General features: G+C 34.6%; 1 protein-coding gene across 1 annotated transcript; it reads left to right on the top strand.

The window, feature by feature from the left end:
- Nucleotides 1-8,677: 8,677 nt before the first annotated feature.
- Nucleotides 8,678-9,104, top strand: LOC130885058 (60S ribosomal protein L31). Its single transcript, XM_057786436.1, has one exon. It carries the CDS (start codon nt 8,696-8,698, stop codon nt 9,071-9,073), a length of 378 nt encoding a protein of 125 aa, XP_057642419.1. The 5' UTR covers nt 8,678-8,695; the 3' UTR covers nt 9,074-9,104.
- The last annotated feature ends 4,791 nt before the right edge of the window (nt 9,105-13,895 follow it).

The following is a 13,895-nucleotide window of genomic DNA, read 5'->3' as shown; positions in this document are numbered from 1 at the left end:
GATATTGATCCTACTCCATTTAACTTCAGACTATTATAATTTTAAAATTTGTAATGAAAAAAATATTGTCCCTAAAGGTGCTGAAGTTCCTGGTATGATCAAATTAAATTTGGCAAATGGAATATATTCTCTATCTATTTCCCATATTGAAATATATATAAATATTTCAATCCAAGTAATATTTTTCAAAAAAGTAATCATTTGTGACCATTCAGTATACCTTTGTTTGATAAATATTTAATAACAAAAGCATATGAAATAAGTTGCCTGTATAATTTATTTATGTTCTCCTAAATTTAAATTGGTGTAAAATAATATATTTCATTAGTTTTGTTTTAGTTTCATAAGGGATATAATTTTACCCAATTAAAAGATACAAACTCTATTAATATGTATTCCCACAAGTAGTGGTGATTGAAATACTATTATAGATTTTTCCAATTAGGTTTCAGATTCTACATGAAATACCATAATTTAATTCACTTCGCATTCCTTTTCTCTTATAGGAATAAATTCCAGCATTTTCTCGAGTATTTGCATGACTGTTTCAATGGCTGGAATTCTCTGAAGTTTCAAAACTGAACTTTGCAGTGCTCCATTTTTGGAATAATTTGGTGACATTCTTATACTTGTCAACTCATTTCTTCCTAACCTCCCTTCACCCTATTATTATATGAATCAAATGATAATAATAGAAGAGTTTTGATAATCTCACCGCAAAGAACTGATAAATGACAGTCTTTAATACCCTGATAAATATTTATGAGGTACCCAGTGTCCTACAAATATGTAATTATTTTTAAGAAAATACATTTATTTATTCTCTGAAGATTTCATATATATATACAAAACATCTTCATCATACCAACACCACGTCTTTCTTTCTGGTTCTACCAAACCCCTACTCCCAATGCTAATTATGCATTCACAATCCCTTTGCCTTTGCCTTCTTATTGCTAAATTTACAAAAGCAGGCCACCATGCTAAGTTCCATACATTTAGTTCCAAATGCTTTTTTACCTTCTCATTAAGGATAATTTTACATACTTATTACATATAATACTAAATTGTATTTTCATGGCATAAATATTATTTTCACATTTTATTTGTTTTTATTGAGCTATATATTTTTCTCTTCCCCCCATCTCTCTCTCTCTCCTCCCATTCTACTCTCTCTCATGGTCCCCATGCTCCCAATTTACTTAGGCTATCTTGTCTTTTTCGAATTCCCATGTATGTCTCTCTTAGGATCCTCTTTGCTGTCAAGGTTCGCTGGGATTATGAATTGTAGGTTAGTTTTTCTTTGCTTTATGTCTACAAATCACTTATGAGTAAGTACATATGGTATTTATTTTCCTAGGTCTGGGTTACCTCATTCACTATTATGTTTTCTAGATCCATCCACTTGCCTGTAAATTTCTAGATGTCAGTAATTTTTTCTGCTGCGTAGTACTCCATTGTGTAAATGTACCACAATTTCTTTATCCATCCTTTGGTTGAGTGACAACTAGGTTGTTTTCAAGTTCTGGGTATTACAAACAATGCTGCTATGAATATAGTTGAGCACATGTCCTTGTGGTACGATTGAGCATCCTTGGGGTATATATCCAAAAGTTTTATTGCTGGGTCTTGAGGTAGGCTGTTTTCTAATTTCCTGAGAAATCACTATACTGATTTTCAAAGAGGATTTAACAGTTTTCAATTTGCAAAATCATAAACAGTCTGATTTACACATTTAATCTTACATATTTATTTCATTAATTGAACAAAACATTACTGGAATTTAATTTCTTTTATCCTTTGAGAAATCTTCTGAGACACATACAGGTTATATGCAGCTGCTTGGAAGGCTTCCTGCGTTCAGCAACTTGACACAATACGATCATTTATTTCATTGGCAGAAAACTTCATTTCTCATGTGCAGAGAACCTTAGGATCAAAAAGAGCATTTGTGTGTTGCTATTCTGCATGAGTTTGTTTCATTATTTGCAAATCATGTCATAATTTAAAGCTATAAATATAAAATAATAAACAAATATAATAAAGTAAAATTTTCCTTATATTGAATAATAAATGATTCTTCAAAATCGACTCTATGTCTTTTGTCATACCACTAGGAAGCCATTATCAGGAACAGTCTGTTAAAATTTTGCTAACTTTCAAAGCAGGTGTTGAACCTCACATAGTAGATTCAAAGCCGGGCGGTGGTGGCGCACGCCTTTAATCCCAGCACTTGGGAGGCAGAGGCAGGCGGATCTCTGTGAGTTCGAGACCAGCCTGAGCTAGTTCCAGGACAGGCTCCAAAACCACAGAGAAACCCTGTCTCGAAAAACCAAAAAAAAAAAAAAAAAAAAAAAAAAAAAAGTACATAGTAGATTCAAGTTTCTGGGTTTTCATGTTTTTAAATGCCTTATGTAATGGAGCAATTGATAGATAAAATATTTAGTATAATTTAAAGCCTTGTGCCAAAATTTCTTTTAAGAATGAGACAGTCAACAGGGCAGGAACTGTTACTTTACTAAACACATTCTTCGTTTTTGTAAACCTATTTCTACCAAAACAGTTCTGAAAACAAAAAAAGGGGATAAAATAAAAAAAAAAAATAACATGAAATAAACAAGTCCAGGTGACCATTCTTTCTTTAAGAATACTTCAGTAAGAAATGTTACACTACTAACTATATTTTCTATGACAAGACTGTACTTTCTATTTCCTACATATTTGCAATATTTTTCACGCCTCTTCTGAACAGGAAAGTGAAGGTTTCAAGTGTTCAGCAGCCTACTGCATGGATCAAGACACAATGAGCTGTTGGTTATTCACTTCCCAAGCTTCCTTTCAGAGAACCATGCTAATTAGGCTTTATCTGTAGAGGATTTGAAAAGGATATACAGATTACCACTGTCTGTATTTCATTTAAATTTTATCTTGGAGAGTGCTGTTAATTGAATATGTAGCTCCCACCACAATAGAAACCATCTCAAAAGAGTAAAGCAAAACAACCTAATATCATTTAGTTCAGAGTGACTGTTCATGGTATTTTGTTTCCAGAAATCTAAGTCTAGGAGAATGTCACAGACAGCAGGATAAGTTTGAGGACGATCTGTATAAGCTGGGATAATATTGGGAAACCTGAAAAATGCTAACTTTTTCTCAAGCCTTCAATTCATACAGACACACACACACACACACACACACACACAGAGAGAGAGCTTTTCCCTTGACAAAGGTTTCATTGTACACATTTTTTTTTCAACTTCCATATATTAAATCCAAATCTGCTTGAACTTTTCTTATATATGTTTCTTGTAAAGTTTGGGGCACTTTTCTTAAATAGCAGCTCAGCTGTGAAATTTTCATGTGTTTCATCTTTGAATTGATCTTGACCATTAACATAATAAAGAAGAAAGTTCCCTAGGATTCATATGATTTTACATCAACATCTGGCATATTTGCATGCATTAAAATCTCAACTGGTTATTCAGACATTTCCCATATACTTCTTTTAGTCTTAATAATATGTTATACATGTGGTAGCTCTCTCTGGGGATTATAGAAAAAATGTGTTTCAAATGAACGTATCAGAAAGGTTAAATTTTAATTAGAGTCAAATACAACTAGTCTCTAGGCATTTAAGGATCCTCTGAAATTCAATACCCTCATGGGAATAAGGACAATAGGAATATATGCTCACAGACTCATGAGCACAAATAGGTATTGTTCCTATCAGCTAGGTGATATTAATTTTTTCCTTAAAGTATTCATTATTGCAGCCTACTGGGAATTCTTCTTCTTCTTCTTCTTCTTCTTCTTCTTCTTCTTCTTCTTCTTCTTCTTCTTCTTCTTCTTCTTCTTCTACTTCTTCTTCTTCTTCTTTCTTTCTTTTTTTGAAATTCTGTCATTACAATGGGTATATGCTTATAACCTGAGCATCTGTATCTCCATTATTCTGGTGCCAGGTTTGAACATATTCTTTGTTCAGATTGTTTGAGATAAGGGTGTAGTCCCAGGAGCTATGCTGTCCACTTTTTTCAAAATAGATATGTAATAGGCAAATATATGATGCAGAATAGACACAGATATGTAGTAGACACAAATAAAGTCAGTAGACAAATTCATTTGCTTCCACAATAAATATCTTGCTAATAATAAACTTCTGATGGTAATATGACTACATATTAGGAAATAATAAATATTTCACCACATGATACTTATTTTAATATGAGTCTGCTTTGAGAGAAGAAAGGAATGGTAATGCAAAAATAATAAATTTTAATTTATATTCATGATGCTTTAATTCAAATAAAACTTCAGGACACTTCATTTGCATTTTTTCATCACATATATCAATTCTCTCATTAAGCAAATAGAAAAGGGAGGAGAATTTTCATAGTATATTTCCAAACAATGATTCTCAATCACTTAAGAGGTAGTTATGGACAATTTAATGTTTCCTATTGGTTTTGAGGTGAGTACCTGAAGGTGATTTGATCTACATATGGAATATATATATATGTGCGTGTGTGTGTATACATACATATATATGACATTTTGTCTATGAATATATGAATGGCATGCATGTGTATGAGTGTACTTCAAGGAGTGTGTACGCCTGTGTGCATGCATCAATACATGTAGGGACCTGAAATTAACATCATGTGTCTTTCTCAGTTGCTAATCAGAGTAATAATTGAGGCATAATTTCTTGCTGAATTGGGATCTTTCCAGTTCTGGGTGGCTCACTAGTTATCCTGCCTTACGAATTTCTCCCTCATAAGTGCTGTGATTAAAAGTGTCTACCACACTTTCCAAATTTAAAGTGGGTTCTGGGATCCCAACTCTTATCCTCATACTTCATGACAAATGCCTCACTGAGACAACTCCCAGTTCCCTAATTCATTATTTAGTTTAAAATTTGTTTGTCAGTTTTTCAAGTCAGTGTCCTTATAGGATTTCTCCTCATACCCAGAAGTCTCACAATTGTTAATACTTGAGAGTTGGGTGGTTTTATTTATTTGCTTTTTTTAATGAAACGTAAACATTATAAGGACTAGTGTTCTTATGGAAGAGCAATCCAAAGCTGCAGTTTAGGGTATTATGTACAGAGACTCAATTTACATACTGTGCTATAACACATACAGCATTTGTATATGCAATTGCCTTGATTTCTTGAAGACATTCCAAGGACTATTAAATAGTATCTTTGTACCTGACATGAGGTGAGTAAACCATCTGGATCAGATGATGGGAGATATGTCCAGAGGAGGAGCAATCTTTGCTTATACCACAGATCAAGAAAAGTCAAAATTTAACTATTGTACAAATTCTCCTTCAAAATTATTCAAGTCCCAAGATTCAATTGATTAAAGTAACCACAAGGTATCTCATAAAAATCATGTTACAGAACTTTGTCATTGGAACATGACTATTTTACAAATACGTGAAAACTTAATCCCAGCACTCAGGAGGCAGAGGCAGGCGAATCTCTGTGAGTTCGAGGCGAGCCTGGTCTAGAAGAGCTAGTTCCAGGACAGAAACCAAAAAGCCACGGAGAAACCCTGTCTCGAAAAAAAAAAAAAAAAAAAAAAAAACCAAATACGTGAAAACGAGAAGTTGTGGGTGTGTCAAGAACATTGCCAAATAAAGCACTGTATCTTTGTTCTACCAAGCATGAATGCTTAGCATCCTCCTTATGTAGTTAGTGGACCTCATAAATAACTCTTTATATCATTCTTGTCTAACAATGTAAACTCCCTTAAGGAAAAAGGTTGTTTAGACCAGGACTTCAAAAGGGACAGAATATTATATATTTAACAAATTCTATTTTATCAAAAGGAAAAAAAATCACAGAAATTAGGATGAATAAATTATTCAACTATAAAATAAGAAAGTAGAAAAGTTTACTTAGTAAGATCAAGGGAATGAGAAATATCTCTTTTATCTTTTATGCTGTTCCATGAATTAATGCTCAAATGATTTGAAATATGACATGGTTAAATTTGTATAAAGAATGACCATAAGTAATGACTTATAAAAATATCGTTTATCATTATCTCAGAACTTTGCTGACCCCAAATTAATAGCTAAGAAATACTGAACACTAACCCTTACTCTTTTCATTTTGACCCTGAGTGTTCTGTGCTGGCTTTATGTACAGAAATATGACCTACTGACCTTCTCTGGCACAAGGACACTCTTTTAGCTTGGGTTCACTGACAAGCTTAGCACATTATGTGTAGATGCCAATATAAGTGACCTGCACTCTACTTTTTAGTGTCAGAGCATAGAGTATTAGATTTTATACTGTACAATATCAAAAGTTAAGAAAAATATATTTAGAAAGGATTGTTTGAAGATTCTATATCTATTTCTCTAGGTACCTTCATAGCTATATCTTGGTTCAGTTCATCAAATGTCTGTGTACCTGAGGACTATTGTACTGGTTTCTCACAGAATCTGTTTTATTAAATTATGAGTAAGCATAATTCCAATAGCCATATATTATAAGAAATAGCACTATGCAAATCAAAGCTGTGTTTACCAGAGGATGTGAATGAGAGTTTCCTTCATTAGACTGCAACATTCTCATTGGGAAGAACTTGAGAAAGAACAGATTATTCTTTACAGACTAGGAGTTATACACTGATCCTATTTTCATTTCTATTTTTCTCTTCTACGGTGGAATGATAGAATTCACCTCTAACATGTGGTTTTCCTTACTTATTTGATTTTTTCTTCTCTATTTCAATGTTATTTCCCAACAAATATTTGTATTACATTAGCTTACTTCATGTATTTTTATCTGCTTTTTTGTCCCACCCTCAATAATAAATGACATAATAAATATCATCAATAAAGAATGATTCCAGAAAATATAGTTTTGGTATGTTATGTATAGGAATGGTACTCACAGTTCCATGTGCTGGAGTTTTAGTTGCCAACAAATGGTCTTCTGGAACATGATAGAATCCTGAGGGCTGAGGGACAACTGAAGACTAAACTATCTATGGATTCATAGATTTGGAGCTCGTGTAAATAGGAAGTGGGTCAGATGTCCTGTGATGGCAATATATTCTTCAGGTCTCTTCTGTTTCCCTCTTTCTCTGCTTCCAATGGACCGCCAGAGTTTATATATCTCTGTTCTATGACTTAGCTATCTTTTGACTAACTAAATGTCTGAAATTATATGAGAAAGCAAAATCACCATTCCTTTAGTTGTTCTCTTCAGTACTTTATTCAATGGAGGAAAAAATCTTCAGTGATCCTAAACATGCATTTCTTTGAAGGTACTATAATATAACAGAAAAAATTCAGATCCAAATCAAAGATTTGGCTGTATTAAGAAACTATACAATCACAGATTTTGTGCTTAGTTTTTAACAATTTGTTGGTACAGGTATCCAGCAACTGAACTGAAGGCAGAGTGGATCAAATCATAAAGAAAGAAACTTGGTTAAAGGACACTAGTAATCAGTAGAACTGACATATTCCCCTTGTCTTCCTTCCCCAAAAGCAGCACCCATTTCAAACACTCATGAGTTTACATGTGATATTTAAGTTGTTTGTTCCTTTCAAGGAAAGTGCTAAACACAGCATTCCTTGACATGGCTCATGATATTCCTTTACCTAGGAAAATCTACAAAGCACCAAATTGTTACCAAATTACTTATAAAATTTCAAATGCATCTGTTCTGTCATAGGGATTGAAAGACAAGATTCTGCTATAATGTGTCCTGGTGGTAGCATGTTTCATGCATAGCTACAGAAATATATTGTTATCACAAATGAGATATGTGTTCATGTAAAATGGTGAGTGAATATTTTATTTAAAATGCGTTGTGAATTGCTCTATATTAAACTCACAACCAAGAAATACCATGCCATTTACATATATAACTGTGTTGTGTAATGAGAACCCATAATTTTTGCCAGCTTACTGCAATGAACACTTGTCATGGGTCTGTGTGAAGGACACATGGCTCTGCTGCACTGGGCCCAAGGCAAGCTTCTCATGTCTGATTGTGGGTTAGGAAGTTCTTGTGCTCTTGCTCGGTGTCATGCTTACTTTGAAATTCAACTGGATAACTACAGATACTATATTTTTTCCTCTGGGTTTAATCTTATTAATGTTGCCAGGAATTTGCGATTCTTCCAGTCCATATAAAATATGAGGCTCTCTCAGATTCAAGAAGCAAAGAGACTACTCTTCATAGAATCACAAGTAGACACGTATTTTAAAGTCATAGATACAGAAAGCAATGGAGAATTATGACTGGAGACATTCTACAACAAACACAGAGAGAACACAAGATGGTTCTTTTATCTGTTATTTTTCTCACAGAATTAGCCTTCAAATCCTTGGATTCCCGATTGCCTACCCTCCTCCAGTTTCCAGGCATGTGTCATTTACCTGATCCTATCCCTTGTCTGAATCCCACTTTCAATCATTTCATCATATCACATGTAAGCTTTCAAAAACAATCATTTTGTCTAAAATTCTCCTATTTTCCTCACATCATTGTTAAATACCAGGCACATTTTGAAAAACTGCCCCCCTTTTATGTATGAAACGGAATATTTGTCAGAACATGACTGTACTCTCCTCTCATTTATCCTATAGGAAGACTTGTTTATTTTCAAACCATCTCTTTTAAGGTATTAAGAATTCTGGCCTTTCCAGCTTGGGCCCGGCAGAATGGCTCCCGCAAAGAAGGGTGGCGAGAAGAAGAAGGGCCGTTCTGCCATCAACGAGGTGGTGACCCGAGAATACACCATCAACATTCACAAGCGCATCCATGGCGTGGGCTTCAAGAAGCGTGCTCCTAGGGCACTCAAAGAAATCCGGAAATTTGCCATGAAGGAGATGGGGACTCCAGATGTGCGGATTGATACCAGGCTCAATAAAGCTGTCTGGGCCAAAGGAATAAGGAATGTTCCATATCGTATCCGGGTACGTTTGTCCAGAAAACGTAATGAGGATGAGGACTCACCAAACAAACTCTACACATTGGTAACTTACGTGCCTGTTACCACATTCAAAAATCTACAGACAGTCAATGTGGATGAGAACTAACCTACCGAATCTCAAATAAAATTGGAGAACTGCCAAAAAAAAAAAAAAAAAAAAAAGAATTCTGTTAGCATACCATATCATTTCTGTTCAATATTGACCTAATGTAGTTGTTTGAATAGGAACGATTTCAGTAGACTTATATATTTTAAAGTTCAGTCTCCAGGAAATGGAAATCTTTGATAAAATTAGAAGAATTAGAAGTCGTGGCCTTGTTAGAAGAAGTGTACCAATGGGAGTAAGTGTTGAGGTTTCAGAATCCCATCCCAGCTCCAGAGTCTCTCTCTGCCTGTGGATTAGGATATAGCTCTCAGTTGCTGCTCCAGCATCTTGTGTGCCTCCATGTTCTCCTTCATAATAATTGACTAAAACTCTGAAACTTAGAGCAAACTCCCAACTAAATACATTTTTAGAAAAAATAAGAATAGACTTGGTCGTAGCAGTAGAAGAGTGGCTAAGACAGCAAGTGTTGTAATTTACTAAGAGGGGTGACAGGACAAAATATGACCTCCCTAGCTTTAGCATCCACACAGCATTCACCAACCCTGCAGTCGTGTAAGGTGTTTCTTCCTATTCAATATTTCACATTTTAGAAGAAGCACCTCATCCCAATGACAGACTGCCTCTAATGTTTCATTTTCTGTCACCTAGAGCAATGTCATTGTCCTTACTCTATACTTCTGACATGTTCTTTAACAGTTGGTTTTCCTGTACTTGTAAATCTCTATTCCCAATCATTTTGTAATATTGTTATCTGTTTGGTTTTAAATGATAATGATGATTCCTTTATTTTTAGTGTCTTTTGTTGACTTAGTGTTACTCTCAATGAATAAAAACAAATTCATTTGTCGAGTGTCTATATCTTATCACTAAGCTTGATGCTTTTGTGCATTAGTTCCTTTAATTGTATGTAGAGTATCTGAGAATATTACTAGTAGAATATTACATTGTTGATGAAAAGGTTGAAGCTCTAAACAATTAACTAAATGTCCATGTATGTAGGTGTAACTATTTAATTTAGGCTGTCAAAAGTCATATGCATTGCTCTTAATTATTATATTTTATTAATTGTTTTCAACCTAATAAGTTTTATTGGTTCTTTGGTAATTTCATATCAGGCACTCCAATCCCACTCCTTCCCACTCCTTCCATATATGTCTATTCTCAACCTTTGTAACCCTCCCCACAAAAAATAAAATAATTAAAATGAAAAAGATCAAATGATCCTTTCTGGGCAATGATCTGCTTCTCCATCAACCACTGTCTTCTTTTGCACCTCTCACAGCTATCTCACCACCAGGTTCCTCTCCATGTACCACTCTGCTCTTCTGTCTTTCCTGCCTCTCCTATTCATTAGTCATAGTGACATTAGGAGCTACAATGTGTCATGCAGTATACCAAACAGCTCTGCTGGGAAATGTTCATTTCAATGAGTCAGGCCTCTGGCTTTTAGTACATCATCCATACTGGACCCTTACCGAGAATCCTCTAGGATATCCTGCTGCTACCCAGAGTCATGGAAATCTTGCAGCAATGGTTGCACAGGATTATCCCTTTCATACAGTCCAGCAACTCATAGATGGTGTAGATGTCCTAAGGCAACCATCATTAAATGTATCTTATATATTTTCTAGTCCCTTTATCTGTCTGTCTCCTGATCAATGCCTCCTGATCAATGTATTCCCTATTCAACTGTGAATAAAATAAGAAAACTGGCCTTCATTAAATCTCACGATTTTTGCCATCATTTTCATAAATAATTACAGTTTCACTTGATTACTTCTTCATGTCTATAAGTCATCTTGCCAGGCATCATCCTTAAGCATTGTATTTAACCAAAAGCTTCTTGCGAATAAAATAATCTCATGTTGATAGCCTTTCCTTCACACATGTAAACAGTCTCCTGAGTCATATTTTTTAATTTACCTAAGGCCTGCCTTGTTTCATTGGTACAGGTCTCAAGAGTCACTGCATTTGAATTTGCAGCCCTGACGTAGCCAATAAGTACTCTCATTTTATCTATTTTCCACTTCGTTTCTCCTGCCTGAATTCATTTCTCTCAAACACCTTTGTCTTTTGATGATTTATCAGTTGAAAAAGCTGACTTTTGCAAAGTGATCTTAGGTAAAGCTGACCTAAAATGAAAAATGTATTGATTTATGTTTCTGAAAAATCAAATCAGAAGGTAGGTCCAAATCACGTTGATCACTTGGCCATAGTTCCTTATGATTTTTAGGCTGTGCCTTCCAAATTTCCAGTGTGAGTCTTATGCTTGCTTCTAATGTACCATAAGCAGGAGCAAATTTCTTTTTAAAGCTCATACCACAGAGGAAGACATTTCTTCCCTTCACCATTAACCCTAATTCATATTGAAGCCTCTGGCAATTCATTCTGATAACCACCAATTACAGCCAGAACTTTTGATCACCTTGAAGCAATTACCACACCAAAACGGGAAAGTTGCTCAGATTCTTCGTTTGTGTGAAGCCACCCATTAATACCATGGCAGGGTGATCTAAAACACTTTTGTTTTAACTTCATCCATAATTACTTTGCTTGATTTGTGCTAATTTTTGGGTTTGTGTCAAGTTGTTTCTATCCTGGTGATATCAGCTATATCAAACCCAAGGCCTTGTTCATTCTATCAGGGACCTAAAGTTCCAACCCATAAAGTTTCAAAAATTTGAAGAATGTGTGAAATATACAATATCTGATTTTTACCTAAATTGCTGTTTTTTTTTTCTTTTTATATCTTCTTGCTTGGGTGAAAACATAACTTGACACTTATAGAATTTGAGGACATCTAGTATACTCTAATACAGTGATCTTCAACCTTCCTAATGCTGTGACCCTCGTGTTGTGATGACTCCCAGCCATAAAATTATTTTTGTTGTTACTTCACAACTGTAATTTTAATATTTGGGAATCATAACATAAATATTTTTGGATATAGAGGTTTGCCAAAGGGGTTGTAACCCAAGGTTGAGCACTACCGCTCTAATATAATAAGTGTTCCCTATACATTCATGAACAAACCTTGATCACAATGACAATTAGGGAAATTGGCAACATCAAATACAATGTTAACTATAATCTCCTCTGCTGTGTAAACACAGCACAAAGAATCATGTATTTGGATTACCAAAAGAAAATGCACTTCCTCTGTCTTTTATAAGTTCTTAAGTATATGCTACATTTAAATTTTCTCCTCAAGAAACATCAAGAATTCTACAAGCAAAATATTAATCTCCTTATTGTATTTCAAAGAACATTAATTCAAAACATTTAATTCCAAGTCAAGTGGAGTGGTACACACCTTTGATCCCAGCCCTCAGGAGGCAGAGGCAAATGAAGCTTGTGAGCTTGAGGCCAGCCTGGTCAACAAAGCGAGTTCTAAGACAGCCAAGGCTGTTAGAAAAACCCTGTTTTGAAAAAAAAAAAAAGGAAACAAATTATTTCCTTATTTCTCAAATGTCATAGATCCAAACACACCTGGAGAATACCAACATCTATCCAAATGCCCAGTAGATCCTCTTGATAATACACTGAGGGCAACTGATATTGGAATGAATTCAGAATCCTGTTCCTGTTTCTTGATAGCTAACCAAACTTAAGAAGTTATCTATATTACTTATGTCAGAAGTGTTCAAAGAAATTCTCAAAATAAAGAAAAGCATTTTCGACTAAAGGTGATGCATTGGCTTTTATGCTTCACAATACAATAAAGTCTCTTTTAGAAGTATTATATAAAGGATTAGATTTTTGACCAGCATATATGAAAAAAGCAATTTATCAGCATATACATGGATGCTTCATTCAAAAAGATTATACTGCTCTGTAACTCTTCAGTTGAAATGAAAGTCTAAACCTTATTATCCAACGGCAACACTGACAAAGCATGCAGTGATAAGAAACTCTCTTGAAAGTGATCGTCAATGTAATTTAATGCCAGGCTCAAAGTAAAAAACATGCTTGTCTCTTTCTTGAATTTCTGAAGTGGTGTATGTCACAGAAACCTTGCAATCTGCTTCTAGGCTTGCTAACAAATTTTGGTCCTATGTTGTTAGCGATGGAGGTCCTCAAAACAGCTGCATCTGAGCCATTTTTAGACTTTAAGTTTTAAAACACTGCCTAACATTTCTTAAAAAGAAAAAAAAAAACCCTCTAAAGCCCTATCCCCATCTGCGAAATGCAAACCCCTGAGGTAAACTACACTGAAGCAGCAAGACTTAACCAAGCACAGAAGCTACCTCAGTTCACTCCAGGAGGCGTAGTCAATGAAAATTTTGCTAGAAGCAATTTCATAAAGGTTTTCTAGCCAGAGAAATATTCAAATAATTCTAATTAGAATATCTACCTTAGAGGGTTAGATATATTTTAGTTTTAAAATTTGGCATCAAAATGTGTCTATAGTCTCCTGAGGATCTGCAGGAGTATTTTTTCAGGTAGGATGGCACATGTTAAAGCTATTTTATTAATAATAACAACAACTCATTATTTGTCTACCCCCTCCACCCGAGTTGGCATTTATACTGATGGTGTAAAACTAATGATAAGTAAAATTGCTGATATCTTAACATAAATCAAGGCATTAACAGCAAACTAGACTAGTATATAAATAATCAGGAGGTTAAATAACGACAATAATAGCAATAAGGAGAGGAAATGAGGCAATTATCCGAGACTGAAAGTTTCCCTATTTCTTACTCATAGCTGAAGTGTTTGTCTTAGAGGCCTCCAGAGGAATATTGACAACCACTATAATACTTTCATTACTGAGTTGTCAATTACCGTTTTATTCTCCAAACCTGAATCTGGAAAGAAT

Source organism: Chionomys nivalis, chromosome 12, assembly GCF_950005125.1.
Source record: "Chionomys nivalis chromosome 12, mChiNiv1.1, whole genome shotgun sequence".
Taxonomy (NCBI): domain Eukaryota; kingdom Metazoa; phylum Chordata; class Mammalia; order Rodentia; family Cricetidae; genus Chionomys; species Chionomys nivalis.
Note: the sequence above shows the minus strand (reverse complement) of the source record. Positions and strands in the feature narration are given on the sequence as shown.

Excerpts from the sequence above, each read along its gene's own strand:
- LOC130885058 (XM_057786436.1), top strand. The coding sequence starts at position 8,696 with ATGGCTCCCGCAAAGAAGGGTGGCGAGAAGAAGAAGGGCCGTTCTGCC.